The following is a 17,436-nucleotide window of genomic DNA, read 5'->3' on the forward strand; positions in this document are numbered from 1 at the left end:
TACATTACTGATCCTGAGTTACCTCTTGTATTATTCTCCAGAGCTGCACTCACTATTCTGCTGGTGCAGTCACTGTGTACATACATTACATTACTGATCCTGAGTTACCTCTTGTATTATTCTCCAGAGCTGCACTCACTATTCTGCTGGTGCAGTCACTGTGTACATACATTACTGATCCTGAGTTACCTCCTGTATTATACTCCAGAGCTGCACTCACTATTCTGTTGGTGCAGTCACTGTGTACATACATTACATTACTGATCCTGAGTTACCTCCTATATTATTCTCCAGAGCTGCACTCACTATTCTGCTGGTGCAGTCACTGTGTACATACATTACATTACTGATCCTGAGTTACCTCCTATATTATTCTCCAGAGCTGCACTCACTATTCTGCTTTCCCCCTATATTACAATGTTGTGATTGTCCGCAGCGTGTGATTTCCAGCTCTGCTGCATTGTATATATACGGGATCAGTGAGTTGTGGCAGGAAGAGAGATAACCAATGGGAAGATGCCAGACAGCGCAGGCGTGCGGAGGAGTCAGCAGGGGGCGGCCTGTGCCTCCAGGAAGTGTCAGACACCAGAGACACAACACACAGAAGGAGGAGACGCAGCCAGGCAGCAGCCTCAGGTAGGAGCAGTGCACATTGTGTCTGTGGTGTCGGTGACAGGAGGGCGGTAATGCGCTGTGTGCGGAGCGGAGACCGTTATAGGGGCTTTCCTTAGGATTGTGGGCTGGGCTGGGCTGGGCCCCTGATTCCAGAGATGGGTCACTTACAAGGCTCCTAATAAAGAATGGATTAAATCCCAGTTTTATCAGTAGGAGATTATCACTGACCTGCTGCCAGGTAGCACTGCATATACATGAGCCCTATAATAAACTGTCTATACTACTGATTGGCTTTCTGCCAATGCACAGTGTACACAGAGAGTCAGTGGTGTGGGCAGTTATACAGAGCTCTGTATTCAGAGGACTGCTAGTCCTCCATATACATAAGCGCGGTATTACTCGATCTATGCTACTGAATGGCTTTCTGACTATGCACAGCAGAGTTATAGAAAGCTCTGTATTCAGAGGACTGCTAGTCCTCCATATACATGAGCACTGCATTACCCATCCATGGTACTGAATGGCTTTCTGCCTATGCACAGCAGAGTTATAGAAAGCTCTGTATTCAGAGGACTGCTAGTTTTTCATATACATAAGTGCTGTATTACTCGATCCATGCTACTGAATGGCTTTCTGCCTATGCACAGCAGAGGTATAGAAAGCTCTGTATTCAGAGGACTGCTAGTCCTCCATATACATGAGCACTGTATTACCCATCCATGCTACTGAATGGCTTTCTGTCTATGCACAGTATACACAGAAAGCTGTGAATCAGTGGTGTGGGCAGAGTTATACAGAGCTCTGTATTCAGAGGACTGCTAGTCCTGAATATACATGAGAGCTGTATTACCCAATCGATGCTACTGAATAGCTTTCTGCCTATGCACAGTGTACACAAAAATTGCCAATCAGTCTTGTAGGTAGGGTTATACAGAGCTCTGTATTCAGAGGACTGCTAGTCCTGCATATACATGAGCCCTATATGCCATGTCTATACTACTGATTGGCTTTCTGCCTATGCACAGTGCACACAGAAAGCTGCTAATAAGTGATGTGGATTGGGTTATACAGAGTTTAGTATTTAGAGGACTTCTAGCCCTGCATATACATGAGCCCTATATACCCTGTCTATACTACTGATTGGCAGCTTTTTGTGTACACTGTGCATAGGCAGAAAGCCAATCAGTAGTATAGACAGGGTATATAGGGCTCATGTATATGCAGGGCTAGAAGTCCTCTAAATACTAAACTCTGTATAACCCAATCTACATCACTTATTAGCAGCTTTTTGTGTACACTGTGCATAGGCAGAAAGCCAATCAGTGGTGTGGGTGCAGTTATACAGAGCTTGGTATTTAGAGGACTTCTAGTGCTGTATATACATGAGCCCTATATTACCCTGTCCATACTACTGATTGGCTTTCTGCCTATGCACAGTGCACTGAGTAAGCTGACCCTGAAAATATATATTAGTGACACAAGATCATATCCACAACACATCTGGTAAATAAAGTGGACAAACCCTTTATAGGAATTCCTTCAACTTTAACCCATTATTCTCTCGTGTTGGTCAGAAGAAGAACAACAACCGCCGAGGAGATAGATAATAAATGCCTGATATTAGAAGGATAATCATTCTTACTGCTCTTACTGTAAAGAATCCGCATCAATGTACCCAGTGTAATCCCACCCTAATGGCATCACCTTACATTTAGCTTCATTTTCTAGTTCTCCAACTTCTCCAAACTTCCCTGTAGTACAAAATGTTCTTTTTTCTTAAGAAAGCTGGAAGGAGTTTTTAAGCCGACAGTCCTTGTGTTATTCACCCTATTAAGGCATATAGACGTCATAAGGGACAACGATTCCACCCATGGCAGTTAGAGGGGGTGTCCAGATCTCTTAGTTTGACTAGCACCGATCTGATGATGACCCGGAAGATCACAGGTCTGTATACCCCACATAGTGGCCGTTTTCTGGTACTGCAGCTCAGCTGCTATTCCCTTTAATGGGAGCTGAGCTGGAGCACCACCACCAATATGATATAGAAGGATAGGATATTAAAGGATATGGGTGCATTAGATAATTTATTCTTTAAAGGGGCTCTCTGGGACTACGATCACTGGATCTAGTCTGTGTCAGAGCTTCAACATTCTCCTGTAGGCCCCTGTATCCTTTAATGTTATAGTTCAGGAGACTGCCTTTAAATTTTAATAACTTAGTGATGGAGAGCAGCAGAATCCACTCAAATTTGTGGACTATACAGGTTCCACACCTGTCGCCGAGCAGGATACCTGAAGCCCTGAGAGACCCTGTAATAACCCTGGCTAGTGAGCTGGCAGGGGAGGATCGCCAGTCCCACTGCTCAGCTGCTATTCTCTTTAATGGGAACTGAGCTGGAACAGAACATGGGTTCCCAGCCACCTTGAGACCTCCTAACAGCTGAGCAGTGGGGGTCCCAGATGTCGCACCTCCACAGGATAGGATATTAAAGGATATGGGTGCAGTAGAGAATTTATTCTTTAAAAAAAATATGTCCCAGATAATAATCATAGTGGATGAATGGAGAATGGAATAGAGGAGAAGACATAGGATTGTTGAGTGGAAGTGATGAACAGACTGCTGGATAATGGATGGACAGTTTATTGGATGAAAACAAGGTATATGGACAGCTGAATGAATGAATGAATGAATGAATGAATGAATGATGGGCGGACAGATGAGTGAACGGATAAATAGATGAATGGACTCAATATTACATGGTTAGAATAGAATTCAATGGATTCAATGAATGAATAGATGAATAAATGGATAGTGGATGGATAGAAGAATGAATGGACTGATACATGGAAGGACAAGTAGATGGATTGACTGATGGATGATTGTATAGATGGATGGATGATGGAAAGATGAATGTGACGGTGTTTGCGAAGACCAGGGGAAACCAAATCTCTATCTCATGGCACGCACACAGAGTTATTGTCATGCGTGGACTTGGGGAAAGTCCGGCAAGGCACACAACAAACAGGGGTTTCACCACAACAATTAAGAGGTACATCGGGGGAACTTTAACAATAGGGAGTCCTGGTGCTAGTGAGGGGGCAGATGGGACACCTCCTGCACTCACCTGCAGCTGTACCCTGCTCTCCTAGCCAGTCTCTAACCTGTCGCCGAGCACGAACCTGAAGCCTTGAGAGACCCTGTAATAGCCCTGGCTAGTGAGCTGGCAGGTGAGGATCGCTAGTCCTACCACTGCACTAATACAACAAGAGGGGAAGGTACAGCAGACATGGGAAACAACGATGTTTGTATGTACAGATGAACAGATGTATGGTTTGGATGGATGATGTGCAGATGAGAAGCTACTTAGATGGATGATGGCCAAATGGAAGGTTGGTTGAATGTATGGATGAATAATGAATAGTCGGATTTTGGCTTGGTGTATGAACAAATGACTGGATGGTTAGTAGATGTGTGGTTGGATGGATGATGGACAGATGAATAGTCGCTTGGTTGGAAGGGTGAATAACAGATCAATGTATGGTTAGTTAGATCTAGCTAGAGAATGATCAGATGGATGGTCAGTTGGTTGGATATATGGTGGGTTGGGGGATGTATGATGGACAAAGGGATGGTTGGATGAATGATGTCTAGTTGGATTTCTGGTTTGTTTATGAACAGATGAATGGATGGTTGGATGTGTGGGTGGGTGGGTGGATGATAGACAGATGAATAGTCGTCTGGTTGAATGAGTGACTAACAGATCAACGGATGGTTAGATGTATCTATGGCTAGCAGATGATCATATGAATGGTTGGTTGGATGGATGATTGACAGATGAATGGATTGTGAGTTGGTTCTATGGATGGATGATGGACAAATGGATGGTTGGTTGAATGTATGGATGAATGATGAATAGGTGGATTTCTTGTTTGTTTATGAACAGATGAATGGATGGTTGGATGTGTGGGTGTATGGATGATGGACAGAGGAATAGTCGCTTGGTTGAATGGGTGACTACACGATCAATGTATGGTTAGTTGGATCTATGGCTAAAAGATGATCAGATGGATGGTCAGTTGGTTAGATGGATGATGGACAGATGAATAGTCGTTTGTCTGGATGGGTGACTAACAGATCAATGGATGGTTAGTTAGATTTATGGCTAGAAGGTGATCTGATGGATGTCAGTGGGTTGGTTGGTTGGATGTATGTATGGATGATGGACACATGGATGGTTACATGAATGATGAATAGTTGGATTTCTGGTTGCTCTATGAACAGATGAATGGATGGTTGGATGTGTGGGTGGGTGGATGATGGACAAATGAATAGTCACTTGGTTGAATGAGTGACTAACAGATCAACAAATGGTTCGTTGGATCTCTTTGGCTAGCAGATGATCAGATGGATGATGATTTGGTTGGATGGATGATTGACATATGAATGCATGGTGGGTTGGTTGTATGGATGGATGACAGATAAATGGTTGGTTGGATGTATGGGTAGATGATGAACAAATGGTTGAATAAATGGTTGAATGGATGATGGACAAATAAGTGGATTGTGGGTTAGATGTACTGTATGTACAGATGTATGATGGTTGAACAGATGTTGGTATGCGGCACAACATGAATAGATGGTCGGATGGATGATGGATGGATGATGGTTTGCTATATACAGTTAGGTCCAGAAATCTTTGGACAGTGACACAATTTTCGCGAGTTGGGCTCTGCATGCCACCACATTGGATTTGAAATGAAACCTCTACAACAGAATTCAAGTGCAGATTGTAACGTTTAATTTGAAGGTTTGAACAAAAATATCTGATAGAAATTGTAGGAATTGTCACATTTCTTTACAAACACTCCACATTTTAGGAGGTCAAAAGTAATTGGACAAATAAACCAAACCCAAACAAAATATTTTTATTTTCAATATTTTGTTGCGAATCCTTTGGAGGCAATCACTGCCTTAAGTCTGGAACCCATGGACATCACCAAACGCTGGGTTTCCTCCTTCTTAATGCTTTGCCAGGCCTTTACAGCCGCAGCCTTCAGGTCTTGCTTGTTTGTGGGTCTTTCCGTCTTAAGTCTGGATTTGAGCAAGTGAAATGCATGCTCAATTGGGTTAAGATCTGGTGATTGACTTGGCCATTGCAGAATGTTCCACTTTTTTGCACTCATGAACTCCTGGGTAGCTTTGGCTGTATGCTTGGGGTCATTGTCCATCTGTACTATGAAGCGCCGTCCGATCAACTTTGCGGCATTTGGCTGAATCTGGGCTGAAAGTATATCCCGGTACACTTCAGAATTCATCCGGCTACACTTGTCTGCTGTTATGTCATCAATAAACACAAGTGACCCAGTGCCATTGAAAGCCATGCATGCCCATGCCATCACGTTGCCTCCACCATGTTTTACAGAGGATGTGGTGTGCCTTGGATCATGTGCCGTTCCCTTTCTTCTCCAAACTTTTTTCTTCCCATCATTCTGGTACAGGTTGATCTTTGTCTCATCTGTCCATAGAATACTTTTCCAGAACTGAGCTGGCTTCATGAGGTGTTTTTCAGCAAATTTAACTCTGGCCTGTCTATTTTTGGAATTGATGAATGGTTTGCATCTAGATGTGAACCCTTTGTATTTACTTTCATGAAGTCTTCTCTTTACTGTTGACTTAGAGACAGATACACCTACTTCACTGAGAGTGTTCTGGACTTCAGTTGATGTTGTGAACGGGTTCTTCTTCACCAAAGAAAGTATGCGGCGATCATCCAAGCTACTCCAAGCATGTCTGCTATCTCTCTGATGGATTTTTTCTTTTTTTTCAGCCTCAGGATGTTCTGCTTCACCTCAATTGAGAGTTCCTTAGACCGCATGTTGTCTGGTCACAGCAACAGCTTCCAAATGCAAAACCACACACCTGTAATCAACCCCAGACCTTTTAACTACTTCATTGATTACAGGTTAACGAGGGAGACGCCTTCAGAGTTAATTGCAGCCCTTAGAGTCCCTTGTCCAATTACTTTTGGTCCCTTGAAAAAGAGGAGGCTATGCATTACAGAGCTATGATTCCTAAACCCTTTCTCCGATTTGGATGTGAAAACTCTCATATTGCAGCTGGGAGTGTGCACTTTCAGCCCATATTATATATATATAATTGTATTTCTGAACATGTTTTTGTAAACAGCTAAAATAACAAAACTTGTGTCACTGTCCAAATATTTCTGGACCTAACTGTAGATGAATAACACACAGATTAATGGATGGATGGATCAAGGTTTAATCGGTTGGTGGATGTATGGATGGATGTAGATTAGATGGATCTTTGGATGGATGATGGACAGATGAATGGATGATTGGTTCGATAAAGGCATAGATGATGGTCTGATGGATTGATGGGGCGACAGATGTATAAAAGGTGTTTGGGAGATAGATAGATGGACAGATAAATAGCTATATGTTTGGATGTATGATACGGATGAATAAATTAATGATAGATGGATAAAAGAACATAAACACTCAGTAAATAGATGAGAGGAGTGGGTGGATGAATGGACAAATCAATGTATGGACAGATAATTATTGGGTGGAAGTGATGGACGGAACGATGGGGGATAGATGCTTAGTGAAAAGGATGGAAACAACAGATGAGTAGCTGATAGATGAGCGGACAGATGACAATGTACGGCTACATACGTGGCTTGGGGGATAAATGTATGGATGGACACCACTGTGATATGTCTGGGGGCAGATGAGGTGAACAGATAGAGATGAATGATGGATGATACATCGATGCATGGTTTCATGTTTGGGGCCTGGGATTACTGATAGATAGAATTGTTCTCTGACCCCACTCACTTTCTTCTCTTCCCTTCCAGGGTGAATAATGGGTTTTGCAGAGGACAAGTTCTGGGAGTATTTGCGACCGCGTTTGTCATCTGTGAACCACATAAATTTTGATGAGCTCCTCATTCCCCTGTCAGCCTGTCTCTCCGAGACCACTGTGGTGAGACTTGTTCCAGTGTCATTACCAATATCCAGGTCACTTTTCATTCTTGCACTTAATAGTGGGTTCAAGAGACAAAGACCTGTCCCCACTTCCTGTAAAGAGGCAAAGACCCACCCCACTTCCTGTAAAGAGGCAAAGGCCCACCCCACTTCCTGTAAAGAAGCAAAGATCCACCCCACTTTCTGTAAACAGGCAAAGATCCACCCCACTTCCTGGAAAGAGACAAAGACCTGTCCCCACTTCCTGTAAAGAGGCAAAGGCCCATCCCACTTCCTGTAAAGAGGCAAAGACCCACCCCACTTCCTGTAAAGAGGCAAAGACCCACCCCACTTTCTGTAAAGAGGCAAAGACCCACCCCACTTCCTGTAAAGAGGCAAAGATCCACCCCACTTCCTGTAAAGAGGCAAAGGCCCATCCCACTTCCTGTAAAGAGGCAAAGATCCACCCCACTTCCTGTAAAGAGGCAAAGACCCACCCCACTTCCTGTAAAGAGGCAAAAATCCACCCCACTTCTTGTAAAGAGGCAAAGATCCACCCCACTTCTTGTAAAGAAACAAAGACCTGTCCCCACTTCCTGTAAAGAAACAAAGACCCACCCCACTTCCTGTAAAGAGGCAAAGATCCACCCCACTTCCTGTAAAGAGGCAAAGATCCACCCCACTTCCTGTAAAGAGGCAAAGACTCGCCCCACTTCCTGTAAAGAGGTAAAGACCCACCCCACTTCCTGTAAAGAGGCAAAGGCCCACCCCACTTCCTGTAAAGAAGCAAAGATCCACCCCACTTTCTGTAAACAGGCAAAGATCCACCCCACTTCCTGGAAAGAGACAAAGACCTGTCCCCACTTCCTGTAAAGAGGCAAAGGCCCATCCCACTTCCTGTAAAGAGGCAAAGACCCACCCCACTTCCTGTAAAGAGGCAAAGACCCACCCCACTTTCTGTAAAGAGGCAAAGACCCACCCCACTTCCTGTAAAGAGGCAAAGATCCACCCCACTTCCTGTAAAGAGGCAAAGGCCCATCCCACTTCCTGTAAAGAGGCAAAGATCCACCCCACTTCCTGTAAAGAGGCAAAGACCCACCCCACTTCCTGTAAAGAGGCAAAAATCCACCCCACTTCTTGTAAAGAGGCAAAGATCCACCCCACTTCTTGTAAAGAAACAAAGACCTGTCCCCACTTCCTGTAAAGAAACAAAGACCCACCCCACTTCCTGTAAAGAGGCAAAGATCCACCCCACTTCCTGTAAAGAGGCAAAGATCCACCCCACTTCCTGTAAAGAGGCAAAGACTCGCCCCACTTCCTGTAAAGAGGTAAAGACCCACCCCACTTCCTGTAAAGAGGCAAAGACCCATCCCACTTCCTGTAAAGAGGCAAAGGCCCATCCCACTTCCTGTAAAGAGGCAAAGATCCACCCCACTTCCTGTAAAGAGGCAAAGACCCACCCCACTTCCTGTAAAGAGGCAAAGATCCACCCCACTTCTTGTAAAGAGGCAAAGATCCACCCCACTTCCTGTAAAGAGGCAAAGACTCGCCCCACTTCCTGTAAAGAGGTAAAGACCCACCCCACTTCCTGTAAAGAGGCAAAGACCCATCCCACTTCCTGTAAAGAGGCAAAGGCCCATCCCACTTCCTGTAAAGAGGCAAAGACCCACCCCACTTCCTGGAAAGAGGCAAAGACCCACCCCACTTCCTGGAAAGAGGCAAAGGCCCACCCCACTTCCTGTAAAGAGGCAAAGACCCACCCCACTTCCTGTAAAGAGGCAAAGACCCACCCCACTTCCTGTAAAGAGGCAAAGACCCACCCCACTTCTTGTAAAGAGACAAAGATCCACCCCACTTCCTGTAAAGAGACAAAGATCCACCCCACTTCTTGTAAAGAGACAAAGATCCACCCCACTTCCTGTAAAGAGACAAAGATCCACCCCACTTTCTGTAAAGAGGCAAAGATCCACCCCACTTTCTGTAAAGAGGCAAAAATCCACCCCACTTTCTGTAAAGAGGCAAAGACCCACCCCACTTTCTGTAAAGAGGCAAAGACCCACCCCACTTCCTATAAAGAGGCAAAGACCCACCGCAGTTCCTGTAAAGAGGCAAAGACCCACCGCAGTTCCTGTAAAGAGGCTAAGATCCACCCCACTTCCTATAAAGAAACAAAGACCTGTCCCCACTTCCTGTAAAGAAACAAAGACCCACCCCACTTCCTGTAAAGAGGCAAAGATCCACCCCACTTTCTGTAAAGAGGCAAAGACCCACCCCACTTTCTGTAAAGAGGCAAAGACCCACCCCACTTCCTGGAAAGAGGCAAAGACCCACCCCACTTCCTGTAAAGAGGCAAAGATCCTCCCCACTTCTTGTAAAGAGGCAAAGATCCACCCCACTTCTTGTAAAGAAACAAAGACCTGTCCCCACTTCCTGTAAAGAAACAAAGACCCACCACACTTCCTGTAAAGAGGCAAAGATCCACCCCACTTTCTGTAAAGAGGCAAAGACCCACCCCACTTCCTATAAAGAGGCAAAGATCCACCCCACTTCCTGTAAAGAGGCAAAGATCCACCCCACTTTCTGTAAAGAGGCAAAGACCCACCCCACTTTCTGTAAAGAGGCAAAGACCCACCCCACTTTCTGTAAAGAGGCAAAGACCCACCCCACTTTCTGTAAAGAGGCAAAGACCCACCCCACTTCCTGTAAAGAGGCAAAGATCCACCCCACTTCCTGTAAAGAGGCAAAGACCCACCCCACTTCCTGTAAAGAGGCAAAGACCCACCCCACTTCCTTTAAAGAGGCAAAGACCCACCCACTTCCTGTAAAGAAGCAAAGACCCACCCACTTCCTGTAAAGAGGCAAAGACCCACCCCACTTCCTGTAAAGAGGCAAAGACCCACCCCACTTCCTGTAAAGAGGCAAAGACCCACCCCACTTCCTGTAAAGAGGTAAAGACCCACCCCACTTCCTGTAAAGAGGCAAAGATTCACCCCACTTCTTGTAAAGAAACAAAGACCTGTCCCCACTTCCTGTAAAGAAACAGACCCACCGCAGTTCCTGTAAAGAGGCAAAGATCCACCCCACTTCCTGTAAAGAGGCAAAGATCCACCCCACTTTCTGTAAAGAGGCAAAGACCCACCCCACTTCCTGGAAAGAGGCAAAGACCCACCCCACTTCCTGTAAAGAGGCAAACACCCACACCACTTTCTGTAAAGAGGCAAAGACCCACCCCACTTTCTGTAAAGAGGCAAAGACCCACCCCACTTTCTGTAAAGAGGCAAAGACCCACCCCACTTTCTGTAAAGAGGCAAAGACCCACCCCACTTTCTGTAAAGAGGCAAAGACCCACCCCACTTTCTGTAAAGAGGCAAAGACCCACCCCACTTTCTGTAAAGAGGCAAAGACCTACCCCACTTTCTGTAAAGAGGCAAAGACCCACCCCACTTCCTGGAAAGAGGCAAAGACCCACCCCACTTCCTGTAAAGAGGCAAACACCCACACCACTTTCTGTAAAGAGGCAAAGACCCACCCCACTTCCTGTAAAGAGACAAAGATCCACCCCACTTCCTGTAAAGAGGCAAAGACCCACCCCACTTTCTGTAAAGAGGCAAAGACCCACCCCACTTTCTGTAAAGAGGCAAAGACCCACCCCACTTCCTGTAAAGAGGCAAAGATTCACCCCACTTTCTGTAAAGAGGCAAAGACCCACCCCACTTCCTGGAAAGAGGCAAAGACCCACCCCACTTCCTGTAAAGAGGCAAACACCCACACCACTTTCTGTAAAGAGGCAAAGACCCACCCCACTTCCTGTAAAGAGACAAAGATCCACCCCACTTCCTGTAAAGAGGCAAAGATCCACCCCACTTCCTGTAAAGAGGCAAAGATCCACCCCACTTCCTGTAAAGAGGCAAAGATCCACCCCACTTCCTGTAGAGAGGCAAAGATCCACTCCACTTCCTGTAAAGAGGCAAAGATCCACCCCACTTCCTGTAAAGAGGCAAAGATCCACCCCACTTCCTGTAAAGAGGCAAAGATCCACCCCACTTCCTATAAAGAGGCAAAGATCCACCCCACTTCCTGTAAAGAGGCAAAGATCCACCCCACTTCCTGTAAAGAGGCAAAGACCCACCCCACTTCCTGTAAAGAGGCAAAGACCCACCCCACTTCCTGTAAAGAGGCCAAGACCCACCCCACTTCCTGTAAAGAGGCAAAGACCCACCCCACTTCCTGTAAAGAGGCAAAGACCCACCCCACTTCTTGTAAAGAAACAAAAACCTGTCCCCACTTCCTGTAAAGAGGCAAAGACCCACCCCACTTTCTGTAAAGAGGCAAAGACCCACCCCACTTTCTGTAAAGAGGCAAAGACCCACCCCACTTTCTGTAAAGAGGCAAAGACCCACCCCACTTTCTGTAAAGAGGCAAAGACCCACCCCACTTTCTGTAAAGAGGCAAAGGCCCATCCCACTTTCTGTAAAGAGGCAAAGGCCCATCCCACTTCCTGGAAAGAGGCAAAGACCCACCCCCACTTCCTATAAAAAAACATAGACTCACCCCACTTCCTGTAAAGAGGCAAAGACTCACCCCACTTCCTGTAAAGAGGCAAAATCCCACCCCCACTTCTTGTAAAGAAACAAAGACCCACCCCACTTTCTGTAAAGAGGCAAAGACCCACCCCACTTTCTGTAAAGAGGCAAAGACCCACCCCACTTTCTTTAAAGAGGCAAAGACCCACCCCACTTTCTGTAAAGAGGCAAAGACCCACCCCACTTTCTGTAAAGAGGCAAAGACCCACCCCACTTCCTGGAAAGAGGCAAAGACCCACCCCCACTTCCTATAAAGAAACATAGACTCACCCCACTTCCTGTAAAGAGGCAAAGACCTGTCCCCACTTCCTGTAAAGAAACAAAGACCCACCCCACTTTCTGTAAAGAGGCAAAGACCCACCCCACGTTCTGTAAAGAGGCAAAGACCCACCCCACGTTCTGTAAAGAGGCAAAGACCCACCCCACGTTCTGTAAAGAGGCAAAGACCCACCCCACTTTCTGTAAAGAGGCAAAGACCCACCCCACTTTCTGTAAATAGGCAAAGACCCACCCCACTTTCTGTAAAGAGGCAAAGACCCACCCCATTTTCTGTAAAGAGGCAAAGACCCACCCCACTTCCTGTAAAGAGGCAAAGACCCACCCCACTTTCTGTAAAGAGGCAAAGACCCACCCCACTTTCTGTAAAGAGGCAAAGACCCACCCCACTTTCTGTAAAGAGGCAAAGACCCACCCCACTTTCTGTAAAGAGGCAAAGACCCACCCCACTTTCTGTAAAGAGGCAAAGACCCACCCCACTTTCTGTAAAGAGGCAAAGACCCACCCCACTTTCTGTAAAGAGGCAAAGACCCACCCCACTTTCTGTAAAGAGGCAAAGACCCACCCCACTTTCTGTAAAGAGGCAAAGACCCACCCCACTTTCTGTAAAGAGGCAAAGACCCACCCCACTTTCTGTAAAGAGGCAAAGACCCACCCCACTTTCTGTAAAGAGGCAAAGACCCACCCCACTTTCTGTAAAGAGGCAAAGACCCACCCCACTTTCTGTAAAGAGGCAAAGACCCACCCCACTTTCTGTAAAGAGGCAAAGACCCACCCCACTTTCTGTAAAGAGGCAAAGACCCACCCCACTTTCTGTAAAGAGGCAAAGACCCACCCCACTTTCTGTAAAGAGGCAAAGACCCACCCCACTTTCTGTAAAGAGGCAAAGACCCACCCCACTTTCTGTAAAGAGGCAAAGACCCACCCCACTTTCTGTAAAGAGGCAAAGACCCACCCCACTTTCTGTAAAGAGGCAAAGACCCACCCCACTTTCTGTAAAGAGGCAAAGACCCACCCCACTTTCTGTAAAGAGGCAAAGACCCACCCCACTTCCTGGAAAGAGGCAAAGACCCACCCCCACTTCCTATAAAGAAACATAGACTCACCCCACTTCCTGTAAAGAGGCAAAGACCTGTCCCCACTTCCTGTAAAGAGGCAAAGACCCACCCCACTTTCTGTAAAGAGGCAAAGACCCACCCCACTTTCTGTAAAGAGGCAAAGACCCACCCCACTTCCTATAAAGAATCAAAGACCCACCACTTCCTGAAAAGAGGCATATACCAGCCCTTACATCTTGTAGAGAGAGGAAGACCCATCCTTCCTGTTAAAAGACATTGACCTGCCTTTACATGAGAGGTAAAGATCAACTTCCACTTACTCTTACTATGAGACCCACCCCACTTTCTGTAAAGAGGCAAAGACCCACCCCACGTTCTGTAAAGAGGCAAAGACCCACCCCACTTTCTGTAAAGAGGCAAAGACCCACCCCACTTTCTGTAAAGAGGCAAAGACCCACCCCACTTTCTGTAAAGAGGCAAAGACCCACCCCACTTTCTGTAAAGAGGCAAAGACCCACCCCACTTTCTGTAAAGAGTCAAAGACCCACTCCACTTTCTGTAAAGAGGCAAAGACCCACTCCACTTTCTGTAAAGAGGCAAAGACCCACCCCACTTTCTGTAAAGAGGCAAAGACCCACCCCACTTTCTGTAAAGAGGCAAAGACCCACCCCACTTTCTGTAAAGAGGCAAAGACCCACCCCACTTTCTGTAAAGAGGCAAAGACCCACCCCACTTTCTGTAAAGAGGCAAAGACCCACCCCACTTTCTGTAAAGAGGCAAAGACCCACCCCACTTTCTGTAAAGAGGCAAAGACCCACCCCACTTTCTGTAAAGAGGCAAAGACCCACCCCACTTTCTGTAAAGAGGCAAAGACCCACCCCACTTTCTGTAAAGAGGCAAAGACCCACCCCACTTTCTGTAAAGAGGCAAAGACCCACCCCACTTTCTGTAAAGAGTCAAAGACCCACTCCACTTTCTGTAAAGAGGCAAAGACCCACCCCACTTTCTGTAAAGAGGCAAAGACCCACCCCACTTTCTGTAAAGAGGCAAAGACCCACCCCACTTTCTGTAAAGAGGCAAAGACCCACCCCACTTTCTGTAAAGAGGCAAAGATCCACCCCACTTTCTGTAAAGAGGCAAAGACCCATCCCACTTCCTGTAAAGAGGCAAAGACCCACCCCACTTCCTGTAAAGAGGCAAAGACCCACCCCACTTCCTGTAAAGAGGCAAAGACCCACCCCACTTCTTGTAAAGAAACAAAAACCTGTCCCCACTTCCTGTAAAGAAACAAAGACCCACCCCACTTTCTGTAAAGAGGCAAAGACCCACCCCACTTTCTGTAAAGAGGCAAAGACCCACCCCACTTTCTGTAAAGAGGCAAAGACCCACCCCACTTTCTGTAAAGAGGCAAAGGCCCACCCCACTTTCTGTAAAGAGGCAAAGACCCACCCCACTTTCTGTAAAGAGGCAAAGACCCACCCCACTTTCTGTAAAGAGGCAAAGACCCACCCCACTTTCTGTAAAGAGGCAAAGACCCACCCCACTTTCTGTAAAGAGGCAAAGACCCACCCCACTTTCTGTAAAGAGGCAAAGACCCACCCCACTTTCTGTAAAGAGGCAAAGACCCACCCCACTTTCTGTAAAGAGGCAAAGACCCACCCCACTTCCTGTAAAGAGGCAAAGACCTACCCCACTTTCTGTAAAGAGGCAAAGACCCACCCCACTTCCTGGAAAGAGGCAAAGACCCACCCCACTTCCTGTAAAGAGGCAAACACCCACACCACTTTCTGTAAAGAGGCAAAGACCCACCCCACTTCCTGTAAAGAGACAAAGATCCACCCCACTTCCTGTAAAGAGGCAAAGACCCACCCCACTTTCTGTAAAGAGGCAAAGACCCACCCCACTTTCTGTAAAGAGGCAAAGACCCACCCCACTTCCTGTAAAGAGGCAAAGATTCACCCCACTTTCTGTAAAGAGGCAAAGACCCACCCCACTTCCTGGAAAGAGGCAAAGACCCACCCCACTTCCTGTAAAGAGGCAAACACCCACACCACTTTCTGTAAAGAGGCAAAGACCCACCCCACTTCCTGTAAAGAGACAAAGATCCACCCCACTTCCTGTAAAGAGGCAAAGATCCACCCCACTTCCTGTAAAGAGGCAAAGATCCACCCCACTTCCTGTAAAGAGGCAAAGATCCACCCCACTTCCTGTAGAGAGGCAAAGATCCACTCCACTTCCTGTAAAGAGGCAAAGATCCACCCCACTTCCTGTAAAGAGGCAAAGATCCACCCCACTTCCTGTAAAGAGGCAAAGATCCACCCCACTTCCTGTAAAGAGGCAAAGATCCACCCCACTTCCTGTAAAGAGGCAAAGATCCACCCCACTTCCTGTAAAGAGGCAAAGATCCACCCCACTTCCTGTAAAGAGGCAAAGATCCACCCCACTTCCTGTAAAGAGGCAAAGATCCACCCCACTTCCTGTAAAGAGGCAAAGACCCACCCCAATTCCTGTAAAGAGGCAAAGACCCACCCCACTTCCTGTAAAGAGGCAAAGACCCACCCCACTTCTTGTAAAGAAACAAAAACCTGTCCCCACTTCCTGTAAAGAAACAAAGACCCACCCCACTTTCTGTAAAGAGGCAAAGACCCACCCCACTTTCTGTAAAGAGGCAAAGACCCACCCCACTTTCTGTAAAGAGGCAAAGACCCACCCCACTTTCTGTAAAGAGGCAAAGGCCCACCCCACTTTCTGTAAAGAGGCAAAGACCCACCCCACTTTCTGTAAAGAGGCAAAGACCCACCCCACTTTCTGTAAAGAGGCAAAGACCCACCCCACTTTCTGTAAAGAGGCAAAGACCCACCCCACTTTCTGTAAAGAGGCAAAGACCCACCCCACTTCCTGTAAAGAGGCAAAGACCCACCCCACTTTCTGTAAAGAGGCAAAGACCCACCCCACTTTCTGTAAAGAGGCAAAGACCCACCCCACTTTCTGTAAAGAGGCAAAGACCCACCCCACTTTCTGTAAAGAGGCAAAGACCCACCCCACTTTCTGTAAAGAGGCAAAGACCCACCCCACTTTCTGTAAAGAGGCAAAGACCCACCCCACTTTCTGTAAAGAGGCAAAGACCCACCCCACTTTCTGTAAAGAGGCAAAGACCCACCCCACTTTCTGTAAAGAGGCAAAGACCCACCCCACTTTCTGTAAAGAGGCAAAGACCCACCCCACTTTCTGTAAAGAGGCAAAGACCCACCCCACTTTCTGTAAAGAGGCAAAGACCCACCCCACTTTCTGTAAAGAGGCAAAGACCCACCCCACTTTCTGTAAAGAGGCAAAGACCCACCCCACTTCCTGGAAAGAGGCAAAGACCCACCCCCACTTCCTATAAAGAAACATAGACTCACCCCACTTCCTGTAAAGAGGCAAAGACCTGTCCCCACTTCCTGTAAAGAGGCAAAGACCCACCCCACTTTCTGTAAAGAGGCAAAGACCCACCCCACTTCCTATAAAGAATCAAAGACCCACCACTTCCTGAAAAGAGGCATATACCAGCCCTTACATCTTGTAGAGAGAGGAAGACCCATCCTTCCTGTTAAAAGACATTGACCTGCCTTTACATGAGAGGTAAAGATCAACTTCCACTTACTCTTACTATGAGACCCACCCCACTTTCTGTAAAGAGGCAAAGACCCACCCCACGTTCTGTAAAGAGGCAAAGACCCACCCCACTTTCTGTAAAGAGGCAAAGACCCACCCCACTTTCTGTAAAGAGGCAAAGACCCACCCCACTTTCTGTAAAGAGGCAAAGACCCACCCCACTTTCTGTAAAGAGGCAAAGACCCACCCCACTTTTCTGTAAAGAGGCAAAGACCCACCCCACTTTCTGTAAAGAGTCAAAGACCCACTCCACTTTCTGTAAAG

At 46.8% G+C, this 17,436-nt stretch overlaps 1 protein-coding gene across 2 annotated transcripts in view; it reads left to right on the forward strand.

Moving 5' to 3' along the window:
* Window positions 1–522: 522 nt before the first annotated feature.
* LOC142304273 (uncharacterized) overlaps window positions 523–17,436 on the forward strand; it is a 54,763-nt gene continuing 37,849 nt past the window's right edge. Inside the window, exons 1-2 of one of the 2 annotated variants that reach the window (XM_075346499.1) lie at window positions 523–636; window positions 7,493–7,620. In XM_075346499.1, coding sequence (XP_075202614.1) covers window positions 7,501–7,620 — 120 coding nt within the window. In that variant the 5' untranslated portion in view covers window positions 523–636; window positions 7,493–7,500. The remainder of the gene's footprint in view (window positions 637–7,492; window positions 7,621–17,436) is intronic. The other variant, XM_075346507.1, reaches the window with a different exon arrangement.

This window comes from Anomaloglossus baeobatrachus, chromosome 1 (assembly GCF_048569485.1).
Source record: "Anomaloglossus baeobatrachus isolate aAnoBae1 chromosome 1, aAnoBae1.hap1, whole genome shotgun sequence".
NCBI classification, from domain to species: domain Eukaryota; kingdom Metazoa; phylum Chordata; class Amphibia; order Anura; family Aromobatidae; genus Anomaloglossus; species Anomaloglossus baeobatrachus.